Genomic DNA, 24354 nt, shown 5'->3' with positions numbered 1-24354 from the left:
AAGAATAATGAACTTATGAGAGACAAGAACCAATATCCATCCCAGCAGACTAATACTGTAAACATAAACAAAGTAGTCGACCCAGCTGACTCAAAACGCAATCGCCGACTCATGTGACTCAGGCCACAACCGTCGACTAGACTGACTCAGGATACGACCATCAACTCAACAGACTCAGGGCACAACTATCTAATCAGCTGTTTCAGGCCCCAGCCCTTGACTCGACCAACTCAAGCCACACAAGTCGACTCTTCGGACCTAAGCCACAAGTCAATCTGTTTGGCTAAGGTCACAGCTGTCAGCTAATTTACTGGGGCACAACCATCATCCTAACAGACTCAGGCTACATATCCACCGAACTAAATCAGGTCGTACCTGTCAACCCAACTGACAAAGGTCACAACTGCTGACTTTGCTGACTTTTCCCACACATCTGACTCAGGCTCCAGCCATCGACCTAGCTGACTAAGGCCATAACTTTCAGTCAAGGTGGCTCAGGTCATAACTGTCAACCCAGCTGACCTTGCTTATTACTATCGACCCAGATGATTCATTGTACATAACTATCAACCTAGATGACTCAGTTCACATAACTTTCAATCCATCTAACTGAATCAAGACCAATGATCCATCTGACTCAGTCATTAACAATCAGCCAAGGTTATTAAGGTCACAGGATCGTTAACACCGTTGAGTTGGTTACAACCAATGACCAAGTTAACTTAGACCATAACCATCGACCCAGCTAACAGAGGTCACAAGTGTCCTCCCATCTGCCTCAGACGATATACTCATTGAAATAGTATACAGAAAACAGAAAAGATGAACAACACTTCAGTTAGTATAGCCTTTACCAAGCAAAAGGTTTTGACCTTCCTTAACTGAATGTAGTAAGGAGATAATGATAAAGGATAACATGCTTAGTATTTGGAGGCAAAGGGACTTAATGCAAACAGAATAATCAAAGCAAGAACATACTGCAGGTAAGATTTGCAAGTCATCAGTTTTGATTTCTCACTTGCAGCAGTTGAAGTAAAGAACCATCTTAGATTCTATTAGATATTCACGAATTTACAAGTAAGTTGTAGACATTAGGAAATTATTAGATCTCTTTATTTGTAATAATCCAGTTTAAGGGCTCATTAGAACTTACTTTGGAATATCATTAATTTTGTTTTACGATGATGGCTTCTTGTGTGGAGAACATGATAAGACTGGTATGATGTGGTTCATTTCATGATTTTTTTGTGTGCTGGTAGTATTCATATTGCTGAAATATTCAACAAATATATATCAGCAATGTTAGGTCAAATGATATTATTTTGATATTGTTTAATTTCACAAGTGCCATTCTGTTACTGGATTTATTCAAACTGGTGCACCTCAGGGTTAGTTGATTGTTCGACTAGTTCAGCTTCAACAACATACCCCTCCCCTACTGAACTTAAAGAAATTCAAATTGATCTTTTAGTTCAACAGAATTGATGTGTGTATGAACTGTGATATTTACAAAAACTTTCTTCCGTAGAAAAATTTATAAATACAACATTGAAGTGAAAGTAAGGAAGAAACCCCTCTGTCTGCACTGTACCACTTGATTCATAGTTCCAATATCTTGACAAAATAACCACTTCATGTTTTTTATTCTATAGTAGATAAGATAATGACTATGCTGGCTTTGATATGGCTGGAGAAGGATTGACTGTAGGTAGAAATTATCGCACACTGCTGCTTTGGCAACCACTTAAACATGATGGACAGCCTTGAAATAGAAGCTTAAAGGTGAAAGCATAGATTTACATCTAGAGGAGTTAAGGGATTCAAGGACACATCTTTCCTCATTTGATCATCGATGTTGTTTTCATTAAACACATTAATGAAATGACTGAGGAAAGCAAGTGCCCTTTATTTACTTTTCTTATATTTCAGGTTTGTCAAAATGTGCCCTATGCCATCAACATCTTTTGAGCACGAAGGATGTTACTTCACTGAAACTAATACAGAAATGTGTTGCACGTCTCAAGACCTAGGATCTACACAAAAAGCTTTTACTGATGTTGAAAACTCTGCTGTTAAGCTCACTAACCAAAGTAGCTCTAATGTTAATTTATCAAAAAACAAAGGAAGTTACTTGCCACCTTCACAAGCAGTTTCTAGCACTACATCTCATTCACATGTGGCATCCAAGGCAGATGATATACATATTAAGGTTGAGGGGCAGGATCAGCAAAGAAATTTAGGTGGTATCTTGAAAGTTGTTGACTCTTATGATAAAGTTCTTCAACTTGTACAGGCAGAGGAGAAAGCAACAGGAATGCATTTTGTGGGCCATCGTAAAGAAGGGATCTTCAATAGAACTGGTAAGCCAGTTATGTCTTTGTTCATTATAGCATGATTACACATTTATTTCTTAATGAGAGCTTGTATTTTCTGTTGATATAGTACATGCGATATATATTTTCTCAGTGGAAGTGATTACTGTATCACTCTAACTTATCTTTTCATTTATATTAGGTAAGCTTTTCTCCAGTAACATCAGATTCCCCTGTGCAGAGCCTTCACAAAATGCCATAGTCACTGTATTCTTGAATACAATTACTTTACTCACCCTAATACCCTTTACACACACACACACACACACACACACACCCTTCCTTACTCAGTTCTTCCATTATAACTTCTTTCACTTTCTGTTTCTAATATCATGCATACCACTCATATGTTCTTTCCACAGCTGTAATTCTATAGAACTTTGTCATCATAGTGCAGTATATTATTCATATTTCTTACTTATTACCCTTTTTTTCGTCTTGTTACAGATATCTGTCAACAAATCCATGTCTGCTGGATAGCCATTTTCTTATTACAAATCCATGCAACAGGACTTCATCAGTCTTTTCATGATATTGTGTTTATGACTTTTTTCTTACCATCAGTTTCACTGAGCATCTGCAGTTTACATTTTATCAGCTTTCCAGAAGTCCATTTGGCACAGCATTTATCCTGCATGCATAGCTTGGAAAATAGCTTGCCTAGATTTCAAGAATAGTACATGTCATGATGCAGTTTAACTTCAAACTAATAAAGCATATTAGAACAGAGTGTGGAACTTTAACTTAGAAGCCACTTGTAAACTGCAGTGACTTCTGTGAACCAAATCTCACAAATGACTCATAGAATATCTCCATAGATCACACCAGGTTGAGTATTGCATTTTTCACATTAAACACATTATGCGGGATACAATTCAGTAGTAACTGATCCAATACTTGCTTTTCCAAGGATTATATGAAGTTGCATGAAGGTATTACCATGTATTGTGGAATAACATTACAAGATGTTGGTGCTGAGGAAAGGTGTGGTAGCCAAGGAGTGGTGGTCATGAGGGAGATTGTTGTCGTTAGGGATGGTAGGCCCTGTGGTGGTGATGGAGAGTACGGTTGCCAGAAAGGGAGCGAGCAATGGTGGTGAGGGAGGGTGTGGTAGCTTTCCACGGGAGTGAGCAGCTGAGGGTCTGTTGGGCCTGAATATACTAGTATTTTCTAAAACATATCAGGAACCTGAATGCTATTCTTGTATGCCATCAATGAATAAACTGCTCCACATTTTTCCCAGTGTATCTTACAGATAATAAAGTGTTTTGTATGTTTGCTTTTCTTCATATATTGTTATATGTAGTAAAATGCAGTACATTTAACAGTATTAACAGTATAATTCAGTGCAGGACTGTTGTCAGGTTGTGATTTGGAGGCTTTTATTAGAGAAGGAAGAAAGCATGTTAGATATTCTGTGAATGTGGGAACCAAAGGAAGAGGCTATGATCCAGTACCAGTGGAATACACTGGTGTTCCCTTTATTGAGGCCGGAACCTATGTGCTTGAGTGCCACATGGGCAATGATAGTGGAATGTGGAACAAGAGGAGATATGCTGCAAATAGAAACAAAAATGAGGTAACTCACAGAAACCAATGATTTGGTTATGACATAAGTTTGAAGTAGCTGTAAGTTTTTTATGGATATTCAAACTTATCAAGCATGAATGCAAGGTGAAAGAGGCCCTGATTAATTTTTTCATTTATAGTTGAATAGTTTCAGTTTCAGTATCTGAGCATTGATCATTTAGTCCCATGTATGCATTCATTTCCAGTCCTTTGTATTTTTTGTGTGTTCATTCATATTGCCTTTTCATATCCTCATTGTTCAAATGTCACAATATTTTCCTTTTGTAATTTTGTAAGTAGATCTGGTAGTTAAAATGTAAATGTAATGAGATCACACATATAGTTCACTACAATAGCATTTTAAGTGTAAGTGTATGTAGGTAATTAGGTGTATATTATTATCTTGATATATAACTGTTTAAGTAAGAAAAATTTTCACCCACAGAAGGAAAATAGTCAGAAGCTGATAAAGAGACGGATTCGATCACAAGATACAAAGAAAACAGGCTGCCCAGCCAAGGTGCATGTGAAAAGGATTCTTAGATTACTTGATTTTAAGGTGTGTACTACTCATGTATGTACACATGCATTCATAGACATATACACACATGGACATACAAAAATTCATGCATGAGCATACAGTCTTTCTTGTCTTTCACAGCTTATTACCTTATTACCTGTGCTAGCATTCTTTAAGTTTCACAGTATTACTCACCTCACATGAGAGTCTAGCATGTCTTAGCATTCCTGACTGATTCAGTATTTCTTACTTGTCACTGCTTTCCATACCAGGCACAGCAATTTTTACCTGACAGTTAATTTCCAGTAACCCTTGCCCTGAATATATTCTGATAAAGATACTTAAACTTACTTATTTTAGGTTAGGTTAGTAAGATTAGGTTAGGTTATGTTCTTTTCTGTTGTTTTTGCTGTTATTTTCTCTACCTTAACCAAAACCTAACCCAGCTAAGCCAAGATGAAGAAATAAAGACTCCAGAATCAGTTGTAGTAAGTGAAGGTGTTTTAAGTTTCATTAGTATTAATCGTTACATACAGACACACCCCTTAAGTGCGCTTTTATATTCTTTAGGGATAGCATTTCAGGTCTTTCCTTTACAAGTATAGTATCTTCTGTCTTACATGGGAAGTGTATTCTTTAACAGAGCACTTGTGTGATGAGGAATTCAATTACAGTTGTGGTTTTCAGTATCATGTTATTCTTCTTGGTCATCTTTGCCTGATTATGAAGTTGTGTGTGTGTCATTAGGTATTTCCTATATTTTGACAAGACTTTCCATCTAAGTAAAACTTATGATTTGACTTCTAGTGATGATTATTGAAAAAAAGTGTCAATTTTTTTTGTCCATTGTGCTGGTGTGTCAAATGAGGTACTGTGATATGTTACCTGCTCATCCTTCTTTCTTCTTGGCTTTTTACTTTGAACACTCTCAGGATAGTTGATGAATAACTAGGGAAGCTTGGTCTCTGGAATATGATAAATGAATACTCCTGTGTGTGATGGTTGCTGACATTGTGCCTACTTATTCCTGAACCTTTTTATTTTTCCTTTGGAATATTTATGGTTTCAGTTTGGCAAACATGTGAAGGCTAATTTACTGGAACAAAAGGGAAGTAAAAATGGAAAGAATATATATATATATGAATAATTCTTTATGTTTTAGATTAAGCAAAACACAGCAGCAGAGAAGGATGAAAATCGTGCCAAAATTATGTCTGCCCTGAAGTGTAATTTTGAGACAGTCAACTACAAGCCAATGTATTATGTGCTTCTCCCAGATCTTGAGAACCATAAGTATCATGTGGTTGACTTTGTGGTAAGTTTTGATGTAGCACTTCCAAATTTTATGATAGTGACTGTAGTATAATCCCCACAGATGTTTTTCATCCATTTATCACCCTGCCTTTTTAAGGTTTCATGAATATTTCTCTCTCTACAAGTTCCATTCCTTTGATTTTTCTGCCTTCGTATTTTATATTTCCAATAGTTAGCATCCCAAAATGAAAAACAAAGATGTTTGCATTATCTGATTATGAAATTACTTAAATTTCTTATGCTTGTGAATGATCTGCATTATGTGATTATGAAGTTACTTAGATTTCTTATGCTTGCGAACGATCTGCAGCCACAGTTTTAGGAACCACATTTTACTCAAAGGATTGTATGTTGTACTGTAGCTTTCATGCTAGAGAAGTTACATTTTGTTTCAACCATTTGAAATAACAATTTGACTTAGACCATTGTAATTGTGATGAAAAGATTTAATTTAAATTGCTGAAATGATTTGCATACTGGTACTGTACCACTAAAATGTAAAGGATATCCACTATACCACTTCTTGAGCCTCAAACCCTCTACCTTCTGATGTCTATGTCTATGTTGGTATCTCTGATGCCCATTCACTCTGGGAACTCTTGTGAAGGGGGTGGCCATGGCAGAAGAGTTTCTTCTCATCACTGTCATTACATGCCTCCCTCACATACACCATTCCAAGCATTGTTCACCCATTTCTCTCCCTTCAGCACTCTTTCATTCTATTTCTCCTTGTCTCAGGTTGTCATCCTCTCACACCAACCCCTTTAATTTTACTATCATACACTCTTCTTGTAAACTTCCAGTCTTGCATTCTTCCCAAGTGCACAAACCACCTCAAAGTATTATGTTTCACTCACTCTTCCACTCTATAATTTATCCTCTTTGCTTCCCTGCCGTACCATCCCACTTGACTATGTCATACACCTTCTCTCATGTCTTCTCTAATAGCCTTGACCTAGCACTTTTTCAGACAGGTTTTTCATTTCCTCCAAAATTTGTGAATTTTTACTTTGACTTTTCTAAGTTTTTGCCTTTGTTCTGTAGTTTGATATCCAGCCATTATGTAGGAGCATGATTTAACACTTTTGTAAGCTGACTTTGTATTGTGACAACCTAATACACAGTGTAATATTATGTCATTATAGTAGGATCCTCATACTTAGGATGCTGTTGCTTCCTCATACAACAGTAGAATATCCTGTTAGTGCATGGTTTAACATCTTGTAAGTAAACACTGTTGTAATTTGAACAACTGCAGTATAACAGCCTTACACTTTACACTGTAACTAATTAGCACTGCGTAGTGCAACATCATTTCCCTTAACACATAACAGTTGAATGTTTGTCTTGTTGAAACTTAATGCTCCATGACATAAAATTCTCATTCTATATATTGTAGCAGTCAGACTTTAACAACGTGTTGTTGTTTTCTTTTTTTATGTGTTTGCCATTTTCCATATTAGTAAGATAGTGCCAAGAACAAACTAAGAAATGGCTGCATTTGCTGACATCCACTCTATCAGTCTCATTGTATGGTATGATATTGTACCTACCTCACTATAACATTCTAATTCTGTACAATAAAACTGCTTTGTTTGTAATGTTGGAAGAGCTTAAATGACACAAAGTAAAGTCTGACTTTCAGTTGTGTAACACCTTGTGTTTTTAGGGTAGAACATTTCTCAGTAAAAGAATGTAATATTTACTTTATATTCTGATTTGAATTCTGAAATTGTATGTCACCTTAAGTGTTAGTGTTCAAATATTGTATGTTTACCTGTGTACTGACTGACAAAGATTATTAAAAATGTAGCAGTGATATTGTCAGAGTTGGAGAGTCAGAAATGTAACACTTAGAACCAGTGGAGGAACTGGCAATAGGTGTCACAATTGTCCATCTTCTGCATTGTAGGCAGGAGTGATGGTACGAAAAGGGAAGGATAGAGGTTTACACCTTCATCAGATAAAGAAATACTTAGAGACTGGTGCTTACTTACCATCCGTTCTCTTGAATGAGAAGAAAGGTATCCGAATTGCATCAAAAGCATTCATACTTGAAGGTTTGTGTTTAATGTTTATATTGATAAAATAATATATTTCAAATGTTCACATAGTTCATTAATGTTAGTTATGAAGGGAAATGTAGTACATTTGCTAAATAACTTGCAATATTTTTCCTATGTTGAACTGACTTGAAATATATAATTCAAAATCTTACATTACAGAGTAATTAACAAGATTGTGTGATTTTCAGATAATCTGATGTACTATATTGGTAGAGATGGTACTGAAAAGAGGGTTGTGTTGTACACAAATGAAGAAAAACAGACAGCCTTTAGAGAATGCCACATATTGGAGAAATCTGATGAACATTTTGGTAAAGTGCAAACAGTATAGTAATTTCAAAATATATTTTTACTTATGTTTATTCACCTGTAGCTTTTGCACAATTAGCTCTCTTCCCATTTATATGGGTTGGCTTAAATGCTTACAGCTTTGTAGATGATTAATGCAGGTTTTTCATACTTACAATTTCCCAACTTCCTGACATAATGCTTAGAACAAAAGACCAGAAGCCCCAATCACACCCACATCCACTCCAAAAGTAGAGCCCACCATCTCAGCCAAGTCCCACAGATCATTTCTTGGTTTCCCCAGACCTACTTTACATACCTAGATTTAGACCACTGACATCACATCACCCCCTTGGATACCACATTGTTCCAGTTCACTCATATTCCAAGCTTACATCTCACCCTTATGGATGTTAAGGATGCACACATCATTCACTTCGATCCTGCACTCTGAACTGAACAAAGCCTCCATAGTTATATACACTGGACATAAAATTGAAATTTCAAGTAAGATTTGTATCTCCATGCAACACTGAACTCAGGGTCCAAATGGTAAGATCATAGCAAAGGTCTTCATGTAATATGATCACTTGATTAAGTTATATTTTTTTGCCATTCATGTATTGTCCAAGATGTCTGTTCCTTCTTCGGGATGAGGAACAGTCTTCCTTGGATTGGGTTATGAGAGACCCCAGTGTTTTCTAATTGTCTTATCGACTTTAATTTCTGATCAGAGCGCACAAAATCTTAGGCTTAGTTTTATCACTCTTGGTACTTTTGTCTATCAACTCCTGTAAACTTTAGCCCCACATGCCTTTATAGGCTTGGCTAGAAATAATGCAGCTTAGATTCCATGAAGATAGGAAATCAGACTACTGAATGAAGTTGTCGTATTATCATGAAATGACTGGCCTTAAGAACTTGCCATTTACAAAACTCCTTGTTGTTTGGTTGATAGTTATTTCTTTATTCTCCAGGCATTAGTTCACTTTGTTAAGAGCTGCAGGCCAGGCACAAACAGTTTTGCCAAGTCAGTGTGAGGAATCATTGCAGAGGTATAAAGAACTCATCTTAATGTTCAAGGATAATAAGAAATGAGAAATATTTTGGGTACTCTTATGATATGACACCAACTTGTTAGGTTATACACAGTTGTTGATATCAACAACATTGTTGAAGAAATATGCTGTATTGAAGAAGATACAGACTTTATTGATTGTTTAAAAGAAATTTGTAGGGGCTGAAGCTTATATGCATGGAATGTATTACACCTTAATGCAGTAGGCACAGCCTGCTTAACTATAATAATGATAAATAGCATAAAATGGAATCAACTGAGACAGACAGAATGCCAAACTTCATCCTAACATGTCAGTGCTGGCAGGAAGGTATGTTGCAGGGTATAAAGGGCTGTATTTGGTCAGATCAGCTTGGTTAGAATAACTTAAGCCAAGTATTTGGCTAGAATGATGAACTTGGGCTTGCTATTATAAAGTCAGCTTAAACATGCCTCTTGTTGAAAAAGGACACAATGGATGAAATAATGAATAAGGGTAAATGATTAGGAAAATGATATAGGTAGGGTAGTTTGCCTCTCAGATTGTGTGTGAAAGACATGAGGTAGGATTGTGTATTAATTATATTACTGATGCTTACTTGCATATTTCAGATTGTACTCAAACATTATATTGTTTGGCAGAGAAGTACTATTGGACTAGCATGGCAGAGGATGTTGTTGCAATGGTAAGCTGATATGGGGTAATTTATTTTTCAAAGCATCAGTCGGGTACTACATTATCTTTTATGTAACAGCTGGTGCCCTTGTCAAATGTTTTATCCCTGGGGATAGGAGAGATAGAATTGAGCCTACATACCTCCTGCTTGCCGTAGAAGGCAACTAAAAGGGTTGTGAATAGGGTACTAAAATCCTTTCTTCTGTATTTATTTCCAAAAGAAGGAGCAAAGTAAAGGATCATTGGAGGATTTTTTCTCTAGGGCTTGGTCATCTGCTGTTGATGCTACCTTGCTTGCATGGGAAATTGTGCATAAACGAAAAAGGATTTCTGTATTTATTGCTCTTTCTACAATTGTAGGATAATTTAAAACAGCCATGTTATTTTTGCTTTTAAGTTTAATCCATTCATTTCTAATAATTTGATTTAATGTAGCTAATGGAGTTACTTTTTCAGATTATTCTCTGTGATACATGCAATTTAAATGAAAGGAAAAATTCTGTGGAGTATGCTAGCAACTCAAAAAAGCTGTATCAGGTATGAGATAGAATACGATTATTCATTATTTACATGCAGCCTGCAGAATATTGTAGCCTTTATTGAATTAGTAAATAGCATATGTAGTTTTATTGATAAAAGATTATATTTGATATGTACATGGAAATAAAAGGATATTTAGGGAAAAATGTTAATTTTAACAAATGTAGCGTTGAAATAGTATTTTTTATAGTGAACTAAAGTTTCAGTTTCTCCTTATAATTTCATTACAGTGTGCTAAGTATGTAGCTTGTGTAACTATGATAAACATGGAATAATCTTGGGAGGTTCACTTCCCTTACACAGACTGGAGGTTGCTCCAAGATATCTGGTACAAAGAGACACAAGACTGCAGTGCCTGTCCGAAAACGTCCCACATATAAAAGTTCTGATATGCTCATCAAATCAGAAACCCAGCATCCTAGTGAGAAGAATAATAGCTTCGTCATTTCCAGTAACAAGAATTTGCAGAAGTGTTCTGTGATTAATACTGGTGGCTTCAAGGTCTCAAATGATGATAATCCAAAAGGAACTTTGAAAGTTGTCAGCTCATATGAAGAGGTTTTGAGCCTTATTTTGGCAGAAGAAAAAGCAACAGGAATGCATTTTGTTGGTCATCGAAAAGAAGGGATATTTGACAGAATTGGTATGTAGTGTGGCAAATTGTCTTGACTTCAGTGTAGAAAAATATGTATGTATATTTATTTACACTACCCATTATGCAATGTTGTATATCCTTGGCTTCTAATTCTAATTTATGACATGATGGGATGTGAAGGAGGCATTGGGAAAGATGGAATGATCAATTGATACTTGATATCAAAAGTAAAAGTGGTAAAAGGGTTGAGATAAAAAAAAAAAAAACAAAATGGCATGATTGATTAGGTTTGGTGCATGATATAGGGTTAGTTTGGGGACTTAATACATCACAGACTTCTAACAGATTAATTGGCATTGTATTAACCCAGGAGTGTCAGTGAGAGTGTAAGTGATAGATGAAAGTGTGAAGCTACAGAAGTAGGATGAGAGGATGAATTGTATTGCTGACACCATGAAGCTCAGAAAATTGGAAGATGATTATGTGATGCATAGAAAAAGAAAATTTTTCAAAACTTTTGTGAATAAACTTTAACTACAGTAGCAGTCTTTTGAATACTTGTTGCCAATCAATGCAAAATGTAGTATTTGTTTTCTTAAACTTTTTTAGGTTCAGATATGAAGTCTTTTATTGGAGAAGGAAGAAAGCATGTTAGATATTCTATAAGCTTGGGAACAAAAGGAAGAGGGTATGATCCAGTACCAGTGGAGTATACGGGCATCCCCTTTATTGAGGCTGGAACTTATGTCCTTGAGTGCCACATGGGCAACGATAGTGGAATATGGAACAAGAGGAGATATGCTGCAAATAGAGACAAGATGGAGGTAAATGGAGTCGTACTAGCCAAACTGTAGGTGTGTTGAAAAAATGCATTCCTCAATTTATCTTCTGCTTTACCTTTAGGTAGAGCTATTCATTGGTTACTCTGTAATTGATTCAGGTATTCAGTAGTGAGCCATAAGATAGGAATGAGTAAGGCTAAATACTGATGTTCAGTTTTATCATAGTACCTGGATGATGTTAAGTCATGAGAGGCCTTAGTTTAGTCTGAGAGCCAGACAATATTGTCATGTTTGACAAAGCTGTTATCTCTCTGTAGATAGAATCATAGGATATGGTCTGATTTAGGGTCACCATTTGCTTTATTAGAGAGAGGAATCTCAACTATTCTTTGTCATATGAAAGTAAATGGTATAGGAAAGCCCTTACGACATTTTAGTGATGCCTCCCATCCTTGTATGTCACATCTCTGATATACCATGCTGGACATTTGCTTAGTAACCTCATTTTGTCAAAGTCCACTGGGAGCAATGATTCATGATAGAGTAACATGAATATTCTGCCAATTTGACAAAAGTTTGTAAGTCTAATGCATTTTCTCCATCACTGATGGGAGACTAGAATTTAGCATATTCAGGAAACAGTATGTGATTTGTAACAGTCAACAAATTAAAGGAAGTCATCAGTCATCTTTTTCTATGTATTTTGGATTATTAATCTGGTTTGGCAAATCATGCAATGACCTTAAACTCAACCTTTTTTCTGTTTGTCAGCCTCAGGGCTATTGTAAGTGAAATTTCTTCTGGCTGTGAACTGCTTAATGTTCACATAATTTTCCATCAGGCCTGAGATTACTTTATCAGAAATTTTATGATCCTTGTTAATGCTCAAGATATTTACTGTGGGTCTGCATATTTATAATTCATAGGACTTTGGCTTGAGCATTTTATTGACTGAAGAATTTTACAGTGTCTTCCATGCCTTCATAGTGTCTTTTTGTGATAAACATGATTAATTTAAGAAAATGAACTTCATCTTTTCTTTCCACCATTCTGTTTGGAATTATGGTTACTAGTAAGTCATGACTTTTCAAGATTCCTTTCAGGAAATCTTTTGTGGCATTTCTTCAGAAGATTACTGCTGTTCAGAGTAGATTGTACAAAGTGATTTTGTGCTATGGGAAGCTTGTTTCATATACATGCTCTGATCTTGGTTGTTATGAAGGATTACACCAAACATGAAAATTTATTTCATCTTAACCAGTTTTGCATTTTTGATACAGCTTTAGATTTCAAAGGTTATGATGATTAAGGTAACTGATAATAAGTGAGTATGCTAATTTTCCTAGTGTAGGGGACTGAAATGTCTAACTTATAACGCAAGAGATATCATGTTTTGGTTTAGTGTATTTTATTGCAAGGTTATGCACTTTTGACTTGTTGTATTTTGTATATCAGGAGGAAAGCCATGTGGCTATCAAGAGGAGAGTTCGTGAACAAAATACAAAGAAGATGGGTTGTCCTGCCAAAGTACACATTAAAAGAATCTTGAGAATGCCTGACTTTAAGGTATGCATCACGAAAATCTATTGTTAAACAACTGCATGTGAATTTGATACAGTGTCTCTTGAGATGACTATTTGTATTTGTTACTGAAATTCCAAGAATAACATGTGGTGTAAGGAGGGTTAGTCACATAAGGAATGACAGTGTAAGAGAGATGTGTGGCAGTATGCAGAGTATTCCCCAGAGAGATGATGGGGGTGTACTGAAATGGCCTGGACATAAGAAGATGGTGAGCAAAGGGATACTGGCAAAGAGAATATATGTCAGAATTAGAGGAAACTAAGTGAAAAGGAAGACTGAGAAGGAGATGGAAGGATGGAGTGAAAGAAGCTTTGAGCCTGAACATTCTGGAGGATGAGAAACATGCATGTGATAGAGTGAACTGGAGCAATATGGTACACAGGAGGCACTTTGCTGTCAGTACGCTGGACCAGGTCTTATGAAATATCCAGAGAAACAACAGAATGGTCTGTGGGACTTGGCTGTGTATGTTGACATTAGTTTCAAAACATCATACATATCAGCTAGAGAAATGATGTGAGCAGATAAGGCCATTCATTTGTCTGTTCCTGGTGCTTCCTCATCCACATGGCAAGTATGAAAAAACAAGTTTGTATGAGTAATGCTAGGTATATATGATGAATGGAAAACGGGTAGTTTAAGAAATGGTGGTTGAATGATTAGAGGAAATGTGGGAAGGAGATTCAAGGGAGAAACATTATATTTGGTAGATGTTATGGGAAAGGAAATTAGGTTTATGGCAGAAGGAGTTAGGATAGAAAATGGTAAGATGGGGGTAGGGAGGACGGAAGACATTGTGTGGACGGAGTCAGTTTTGCAGGAACAGGGAGATAGAGGCTAGCCTCGATTGGAATTAAAGAAGGAAAATGGAGGGACAATTAGTATAACAAAAAGATGAACATTGTTTAGTTTGTTGCTCTGTGTGATAATTAAGGCATATGGGTACATCTCATTTCCAGTACAGGTTGTCGAGAACATTATCTCGGAAAGCAAAAATGGGTATGTTTGAAGGAATAGTGGTTCCAACAATGTTGTATGGTTGCAAGGCGTGGGCTATGGATAGAGTTGTGCGCAGCAGGATGGATGTGCTGGAAATGAGATGTTTGAGGACAATGTGTGGTGTGAGGTGGTTTGATCGAGTAAGTAACGTAAGGGTAAGAGAGATGTGTGGAAATAAAAAGAGCGTGGTTGAGAGAGCAGAAGAGGGTGTTTTGAAATGGTTTGGGCACATGGAGAGAATGAGTGAGGAAAGATTGACCAAGAGGATATATGTGTCGGAGGTGGAGGGAACGAGGAGAAGAGGGAGACCAAATTGGAGGTGGAAAGATGGAGTGAAAAAGATTTTGTGTGATCGGGGCCTGAACATGCAGGAGGGTGAAAGGAGGGCAAGGAATAGAGTGAATTGGATCTATGTGGTATACCGGGGTTGACGTGCTGTCAGTGGATTGAATCAGGGCATGTGAAGCGTCTGGGGTAAACCATGGAAAGCTGTGTAGGTATGTGTATTTGCGTGTGTGGACGTATGTATATACATGTGTATGGGGGTGGGTTTTGCCATCTCTTTCATCTGTTTCCTTGCGCTACCTCGCAAATGCGGGAGACAGCGACAAAGCAAAAAAAAAAAAAAAAAAAATGGGTATGTTTGAAGGAATGGTGGTTCCAACAATGTTGTATGGTTGCGAGGCGTGGGCTATGGATAGAGTTGTGCGCAGGAGGATGGATGTGCTGGAAATGAGATGTTTGAGGACAATGTGTGGTGTGAGGTGGTTTGATCGAGTAAGTAACGTAAGGGTAAGAGAGATGTGTGGAAATAAAAAGAGCGTGGTTGAGAGAGCAGAAGAGGGTGTTTTGAAATGGTTTGGGCACATGGAGAGAATGAGTGAGGAAAGATTGACCAAGAGGATATATGTGTCGGAGGTGGAGGGAACGAGGAGAAGAGGGAGACCAAATTGGAGGTGGAAGGATGGAGTGAAAAAGATTTTGTGTGATCGGGGCCTGAACATGCAGGAGGGTGAAAGGAGGGCAAGAAATAGAGTGAATTGGAGCGATGTGGTATACTGGGGTTGACGTGCTGTCAGTGGATTGAATCGGGGCATGTGAAGCGTCTGGGGTAAACCATGGAAAGCTGTGTAGGTATGTATATTTGCGTGTGTGGACGTATGTATATACATGTGTATGGGGGTGGGTTGGGCCATTTCTTTCGTCTGTTTCCTTGCGCTACCTTCGCAAACGCGGGAGACAGCGGCAAAAAAAAAAAAAAAAAATATGTGGACAGTGTGAGAGGTAAGAGGATGGGAGGATGAGTAGTCATCTGATAGAGTGAAGCATACAAAGAGAAGAAGCAGAGAGAATCTGGTGAAAGGTTTGGGGAGTTTATTAGTGGATTGACCCAGATGTAGAAGGGAGGCTGTATGCTTTAGAAGATTTTAAGGACTTAAACAAGTTTTGGATCTTCTTTTGGACATTTGTAGTGATTATATGCTGTTCCAGTAGGCTGGAATAGCGTAGTCAAGAATGAGGTCATAGGAGCATGAGACATGGCATACCTACATCAAACCAGTTTTTGTTTTTAAGGATGTATTTATGTAAGTAATTGTAACAAGGTTTTTATTAATAATTGTGACCTGTATCTCTATACCCTCCACCCATCATGTATTTTTGATAATTTCTTTTGATTTTGTTATCATATTACCCAGCTACATGTATAGTATGGGAGAATATTTTCAAAACAAGCTGGTATCTCTCCACAACACTTCATCACTTTGAGATAATATTTCTAGATTCTAAATATCTATAGTTAGTATTGGAATTGCTACTAATTACAGAACAAATTTGATCCATAGATTATTTTTTTTAGTTAATGTCTTAAATGTGGAAGAAAAAAGTAATATTACATTGCATAGAGTTTTTTATCTGCTGTGAGACAAGCTGAGAAAAAATGTAACATCACTTCTACCTTTACAGATTAAGAAAAATACTACAGCTGAGAGAGAGAAGAATCGAACAAGGATTATTAGAGCACTGAAAGAAGATATAGAAAATGTAAACTTTCAACCAATGTACTACATATTGCTACCGAATTTGGAGAGTCACAAGTACCACTTACTCGATATTGTGGTTTGTGTTTGTCAGCTGTTTTACAAAAAAAAAAGAATGTGGATGTGGAAAGGGGGCTGTGGTTTTGGTGCATTATACATGACAGCTAGAGACTGAGTGTGAACAAATGTGGCCTTTGTTGTCTTTTCCTAGTGCTACTTGCAATAATTCTGTCTTATATGATTACTTTTTCTCTTTCTCTTCTGAGCTGCAGGAGAGACAAGTACAGGATGTGAAGTGAATACTGCTGATGTATATAATATATCTTATGAGGTGATGCATGTGATGATTATGTTTTATGACAAAAGGATTGCCTACATTGACAGGCTGGGGTGATGGTGAATAAGGGTGAAGCTGGACTTCTTCATCTTCAGCAAGTCAGACACTACCTGGAAACAGGAACACATTTACCTTCAGTTGAGTTAAAGAAGAAAAATGGCATAAGAAAATCATCTAAGGAATTCATCATGGAAGGTACTTTATTGGGTTTTATGATCGTTTTGATAGAAGTAGCTTGAAAGATGTACCTTGCATTCATGGCCAGTGAAAGAGTCAGGCAATAACTTATGTTTTCCTCTAGATTGCCATTATCTATGAGCCATTGTATCTTGTGATATTTGTTTATAATCTTTATCAAGCATAGTGAAAATAGATATAATCATCTCATACTAAGCATCCATGGAACTTCCTCAGTAGTTTTTTGAATGTTCAAAAGTCATTTGAGGTTATCATTTGCAGATACAGATGTACAGGTGTTCTGTTAGTATAACTTGGATATACTGTTAGTTTCCAAAGGGCTTAAAGGACCTAAGAACAAATGGGTGGAATCAGTCAAAGGGTATTTGGAATATGCCAACAGAATTTTTTGCTTCACCATTCTTATTGAAAGGAAGGTACAGGATATCCAGACACTGTAATTTGCATGGGTGTGTGATGTCATGGAGTCTACTGGGAACCCTAACAAAGTTGGCTACTGGGAAGTGATACATCATGTTACTAAATATCTCTTCAGAGTAGCAGATATGTTATAATGACTTCATAAGTCAAGAGTTGATGGTCACCGTACTAACTTGGTCAAGGTTGTGTGACACCAATATCATATTTGTGTGTATGATCGTAATAAGAGTAAGTGAGCAGATACTCAGTTGTCTGTATCTCTGATGCCTGTTCTCTTTGGGAACTCCCTTAAGGGGATAACAATAACACTTGAATTCCCTTAAGGGGATGACCATGGCAAAAGAATCTCCATAACAGTTGAATTCCCGTGCTGCTTCTTAGCCTTTAGTGCCTAACCCTAAACAGGCCACTGGGAGAGGGCAGCTGTAGCAAAGTATTTTCAGGACTCCAACCTTATTTTCCCATCAACTATTTCTACCTAGTGTGTCTAATCAGTGTGTCCACTTACATTGTTCCACCCCCTCAAACTCATGTATTTGTATCAATCACTGTCTTTCTTAATGAATTTTAATTGTTTCCATTTTAAATTTTCACGTGTGCTCTTTTGTACCTTCCAGCTCTGCTTTGAAAAATCCATCCCAACTAAATAAGTTTGTCTGTTTAGAATCTACTAAGTAATAAGATTCCATGTTTTATATCTTGTTTTTATAGAAGGGTTTGCAGTATTTTCAACATTGTTTCATAACCCGGACCCTTGAACTCCAGGACTGTTGCTAATGCACACATTTATATTTTTCTTTCTTTTAGCTTGCCTGTATTTTTTCTTTACACAGGGATTTCACAAAGGTACCATATTCAAGTTTATATCATACATACATTTTTTATATTATTTTCTAACATATCTCTCTCTCTTCATGACCACTGATATACCATATTTACCACTAATGCATGAACTGGTATAATATTCTCCCCAGGGTGTCAAACATCCCAGGATGTTTGCAGTTTCATATCTTTTAAACAATTACTTTCTAACATTTAGTTTCATCAAGATTATCTTTTGATATGCTCACCATTCTCACTACACACCACTGATTCTAAACTTTGTCATCCTCCTATTCTGCCAAGCCATTAGAGCTTGGCGGGATAGGCTATGTTTTATTGTGATAGTCTGAATACTTTATGAGCAGCACAGTAAGATGTGGACTTTTGTCGATGACTGGAGCCTCTGACATAAAAGAGAAAGAGAGAGAAAAAGTAAATGGTTAGGAAACCCATGGCATATGACATTGAGAGAACAGACTACTGTTTGTGAAAGAAAATTGGTAAATGATATATTGTAATATGTAGTCATTCTGCATTTCCTAGATATTTATACCATTTGCTTCATTAACTTTTCAAACTGCATTGCATTTTCCAATTAGTGAATGGTGATGTTAGCCTTTCTGTCACTTTGATACAAAAAGCCCAGATATTAGAAAATAGATATCTGATTCTTGCCTTAAGGTTTTCATAATATTTCAGGCAAAACAATGTACTACATTGGTAAAGATGGAACTGAGAAGAGAATTGTACCGCAGTCAGAAGAGGAGAGAGTGAGAGCTTTTGTAGAATGCCATATACAAAAATCTGGCCTGCATTGTGGTAAGGGCCTTTTTGTATTACAGAAAGCAGAATCATGAATGTGGGTTTAGTTACTATTGGGCTTACGTTTTCTGTTTATTGGTCTTAACAAGAAACCATGGTGAAATGAGTGTAAGACTTTTCAGAGCAAAAAGAAGTGTAAACATTAACAAAACTGAAAATGAAACTTTTCAGAGATAGAAGAAGCGTTAACATTAACAAAACTGACAATGAAACTTTTCAGAGCAAAAAGAAGCACAGACATCAACAAAATAGGAAGTGAAACCACTTGACAGAGTGGTCACTCTTTCCCTAAGTTGGATGATGAGTGCTCTGTGATCATAAGCCATGCTGATTTGAATCTTCCAATTAGGACACTCCATGCCTTGGCTTATATAGTAGATAGTGCATGAAGTAGTTAATGCTTGAAGGCCTAGTATCTGGTGCTGCCTTGCTAAGACAGGACAAAGAAAGCTGGTATGAAAATAAAAATAACGACTATTCAGAGAAAAAGGAGATTATACAATCACTACATATCACTTGGATAAAGCTTAGGCTTAAGCATAGTAAAAGTTTAAGTGCAATTATTAAGTATAGCTCACATAATTCAGATAAGCAGCCCTTCTACATATAAAAGATATTGTTTTCCAGGTGTAATAGAATTAAGAAGTTTTGATAAGTGTATTACTAGAAATAACCCATGCTTAAGAGATTTGCACACTGATTGTAAATTGTCTAAGGTTAATGTAAATATTTTCGTGCTATAAGTCTGAATTATGTTGGAAATTAAAAGAAATGTTTAAGGACGACATGTGGTGTGAGATGGTTTGATCAAGTAAGTAATGAAGGGTAAGAGAGAGATTTAGTAAAAAAGAGTGTGGTTGAGAGAGCTGAAGAGGGTGTTTTGAAATGTTTTGGACATATGAAGAGAATGATTGAGGAAAGGTTGACAAAGAGGATATATGTGTAAAATGTGGAGGGAACAGGAAGAATGGGGAGACCAAATTGGAGATGGAATGGTGACATGAAAAGGATTTTGAGGAATTAGGGCCTGAACATCCAAAAGGATGAAAGGAGTGTGCAGAATAGAGAATTAGAACAATGTTGTATATAGGGGTTGATGTACTACTATCAGTGGACTGAAACAGGGCATGTGAAGTATTTTGGTAAACCATGGAAAGGTCTGTGGGGCCTAGTTATGGACAGGAAATTGTGGTTTTGGTGCATTGCATGTGACAGCTAGAGAGTGGATGTGGCCTTTCTTTGCCTGTTCCTGGCACTACCCCACTAAATTGGGAAATGGCAATCATGTATAAAAAAAGTCTGACCTCATTGAAACAGCTTTAATTGTTGTCTTATTTACATTTTACAGATCAAACTGAAACTTTGCATCATGTTGCTGAGAAGTATTACTGGACAGGCTTGGTTGAAGATGTTTTTGGACGGGTATCTTGTATACATGGTTACTGTTTTAGTAGTCTTAGGAGTCTTGTAGGTTGCTGCTTTTCCATGATATTCTGCTTTTTGTCAACTTTGATATTATATTTAGCCATATAGTGATACAGAAGTTGCTAAATTATTTAATTTTTTAGAAATTGAATTATGGACATCGGTAATCTTTATAAAGTGAGACTCTGTATATGTAATAAGATTTAGTAATTTTATCTATTTTCAGACTGATCAGTGTAAAACATGCGAGTTTACCAGACCTAATCAGTGTTACACAGAACCTAAGGTGAGGAACTCTGGTTAAGTGTTTTTATGATGTGCAGATATGAGTATACTGGGTAATAACATCTTTTTATCAGAAATTTTTGCAGTAAGCACATAGTATGCAGCCATCTCAAAAAACTGTAAAGATCCAGGAGTCCCAAACCCCACAGGCTGGTATGGGAATTTGATGCTTAGCTTCTTGGTAGTAATCTTGCTACTCTGTTTATATTTCATGAAATGCATGTTGAATATATGGGCATACTGGGAAGCTGCGTCTAACTTTGCTGGAGGAATTTGTGGTTAGTACCTCATGTGTGCAGGTGCCATTTTCTTCTTTACAGTACTGTTACCTTGATATATAGAAATAGACATTATATAGTATATATGTCAGAAGTGGAGGGTACAAGGGAAATGGGAAGACCATATTAATGAAGGAAGGATGGAGTGAAAAAAGATTTTAGCAACCAGGGCCTGAATGTGCAGGAGGTGGAAGTTGTGCACATTGCAGAGTGAATTGGAATGATGTGGTATACTGCGGTAAACCATGGTAAGGTCGATGGAGCCTGGTTGTGGATAGGGAGCTGTGGTTTCAGTGCATTACACATGATAGTTAGAGAATGGATATTAGTGGATGTGGTCTTTCTTTGTCTGTTCCTGGTGCTGTCTCACAAACGCAGGAAATGGCAGTCAAGTATGAAATTTTTTTTTATATGATGAATACATTACTGATGCAGGAAACAGTGATTGTGTATGATATTATAATAATAATCATTCAGTGTAAACATTTAAATATAATTCTCCATTTGTATAATTGGTCAGAAATGATAGAAAATGATTTAGACCATCATAAAACAGAAAATGTAATCAGTATTTATCTAGCTATCAAACTATATAACACACACACATAGGGTAGATCAAGTGTCTAACCTCCTCTTAAACCACTCGTACATATTTTTGTGTCTTGTTCGCTAAAGTGAACAAAGTTCCCACATTAAACTCTAGGGCTGTGGACATAATCATACATCCTACCTTGTAATTGTGGAGGATGTATATGCATATATTTGAATTACCCACCCATGTCTGAAAATGCCAATGTTTTTCTGTTGGAATTTATAAATGCCATGTGACCAGCATCTGCAATTAGCTAACAGGAAAATCCTCAAGCTTCAATTACCTGCAGATCACCATTGCAGGAAGACACCAACATGCTCTGGAGCAGGCCCTGCTCTGGTAATCTGCGGTGTAAATAAAAGATTTTTCTAGGCTCAGATTGCAGTGACATCCAGTTATCTAACCGGGACTTATTAGGGAACCATGAAGGAGTGATTTTGAATGTAATATGAGAAGGGAACTTTTTCATTCTCCAACCTCTAGTCAGAGGAGTGTGAGAATGGAGGATGAAGTGTTAGAGTGTATTGCACTTAAACTTAAATATCTAGCATCATGACAAAGTTTCAGTGTTTATGGCTTGATGGATTTAAATGGCTGTGGCTATTTCAATGGCTTACAATACTGTATTTTGATATTTCATGTTCTGCAGATGTTGTATCCAGACAAGACAAATCTTTTACCCTGGTATGCATATATATGTTTATGATTTAACCATATTTCCTTGACAGATCTTTGTAAGGTAAGGTAGAGTAATGTATGCTTTGCAAGGTGCACTGACCCAAGCATTGTCTGTAATATGCTGCATGGTAACTAATCATATAACCATGGGTTTATGGATCTAGATATTTTGGGAGACAAGCAAAAGTATGCCTGAAGTTCTTATTACAAGAGAAAATGCCAGTACATGGGTAATAACACTAGTCATTCTGTTTATACATCATGTAATATGCAACAAACAGTGTTCATCATGAATATGCAAAGTGATGGAATTATATAGATACACATGTTGGGTTACTAAAAACATTTATCAAATTCAAATATCAGAAGCTGAGATAAGATAAAGCATCATGTCTCTTCATCTTACCACAGGTATTGAAAATTTTGTACATGAGTTGGACAAATCTGATTTTGAAATAAATTTAAGATTGTAAATGGTAAGAATGACTACTGTTATGCCTGAATTTAAGAAAACAAATGACTTTTTCTCCCCCCCCCCTTGACTTATACACCTTTGCTCATATTTCATCAGTCAACTGATAACTTTATTTGATAGCCTGCTCATAACATGAAATTATTATTTAGACCTAAACACTTGAAAATGATGTTATGGCAAATGGCCAAAAGTTTTTAGGATGCTTTTGTTTATCCCAACCCACAACTTGATTACTTGAGAAAGGAGTTTGGTATATGATGGCAATAATGTGAATGGCATCATGATATAGACTTACTATATTTGTAGCTCTGCCCTTATATTTCTGTCGAGTTGTCATTTCTTTATTTCTTTAAGAAGGGTAAGAGTTCGATGTGGATTACTGATCACAGTTTAGGACTGTATAAATTTTTGCTTGTTTTATAGGTTTTTGTGCTTTCAGGTATGTCAAACAATCCATAAAATGGATGATGGAGGTCATCTTGTGGTAATAGCAGATAACACATTAGATCTGGAAAATTGGGGTGGAAAAGCAAAAATGCAGAAGACTGTCATTATTCAAGAATCAAGTCATCATGAAAATTTAAAAGGACCATTGCAGTACTCAGGTATCAGTTATAGGGAAAAAAATACCTAATTTAATTTAGTAACTATAAATATTGTACATATGAGACCATTGTTTGTTTGTTCCTGATGCTACCTCACTAAAACAGGAAAGGCAAAGTATTAAAATTATAGAGCAATTATGCTGCTGCTGTTGTGATGAAATAATCTAGTCATTTATAGATTTTCTTGAGTTATGTTGGAATGTCATATATGTAGAGACATATTTTAAGAAGTCACTTGCATTGTGAATTCCATGGCCAAATGTAATTTTGAACATGTTTTATATCAGTTGTGTGCTTAGATGTAGTTATGTAATCAATTACAACCAAATTATCTCTTCAAGGGGAGCTATTATTTAATGGATAACTCTTATATGGATGTGCAGAGCTCATTTCCCTAGCAATCATTGAAATTTGTTTTATCAGATTATGAATTCATGGAAGGTCATCAAGCTCCCCCTATTTTAACATGGTTACATGATCAATGGAAGAAAATAAAGAAAGCCATTTGGAATAGTTTGGTGAACACCTCATTGATGGAGAATAAAGTCAGTGTTATATGAATGGCATGAATCCAGGGATTAATTTTGAAAGTAGTAACATGGGTACGTAGGGCATTAGAGGGAGAAATATAGATGTAGATAATCAGATAGATTTTTTCCACAAAATGATCAGTTTGTCACAAATACCATAGTTAGGTATGAATTAATATTTATAAATGCTTGATGTAGAGCTGATGATAGATATGAGGAATGTATAGATTTTAAGGTAGTGAATTACTGGATGATGTATTAACTAGCAATGAAAGCAAACTTTCTGAATCTGTAATGTAAGTGAGCACATGAGATGTGAGTGTAATTTTGAGGTAAAGAAAAAAAGGTTAAAGATTAATGGAACAGCTGGTAGGGCAAAGAAGTTTGACCAGCAATTAGAGAAATAAAATGCACATTAAGTGTTGCTCAAATGGTAGCAAATAGTGAGGTATATAGCAACTAAGGTATAAAAGTGGATGGTATGTG

General features: G+C 36.4%; 1 protein-coding gene across 5 annotated transcripts; it reads left to right on the top strand.

Annotated features, from left to right (window-relative positions):
- Window positions 1-67: 67 nt before the first annotated feature.
- Window positions 68-23914, top strand: LOC139755320 (uncharacterized). Of its 5 annotated transcripts, none has more exons than XM_071673455.1 (18): window positions 68-983; window positions 1930-2360; window positions 3737-3951; window positions 4387-4500; window positions 5624-5776; window positions 7688-7835; window positions 8030-8152; window positions 9799-9872; window positions 10319-10399; window positions 10706-11045; window positions 11607-11821; window positions 13235-13345; window positions 16328-16480; window positions 16786-16933; window positions 18878-18997; window positions 20349-20422; window positions 20652-20711; window positions 23173-23914. In XM_071673455.1, the coding sequence occupies exons 2-18, from the start codon at window positions 1940-1942 to the stop codon at window positions 23365-23367; spliced, it is 2745 nt and encodes a 914-aa protein (XP_071529556.1). In that variant the 5' UTR covers window positions 68-983; window positions 1930-1939; the 3' UTR covers window positions 23368-23914. The 5 variants fall into 5 exon arrangements, with proteins under 5 accessions (XP_071529556.1, XP_071529555.1, XP_071529559.1 ...); XM_071673454.1 differs by having other exon boundaries at window positions 3725-3951; XM_071673458.1 differs by lacking the exon at window positions 3737-3951.
- Window positions 23915-24354: the final 440 nt, after the last annotated feature.

This window comes from Panulirus ornatus, chromosome 19 (genome assembly GCF_036320965.1).
Source record: "Panulirus ornatus isolate Po-2019 chromosome 19, ASM3632096v1, whole genome shotgun sequence".
Classification (NCBI taxonomy): Eukaryota; Metazoa; Arthropoda; class Malacostraca; order Decapoda; family Palinuridae; genus Panulirus; species Panulirus ornatus.
The sequence above is the reverse complement of the archived record's forward strand: the minus strand, read 5'-3'. Positions and strand labels throughout refer to the sequence as shown.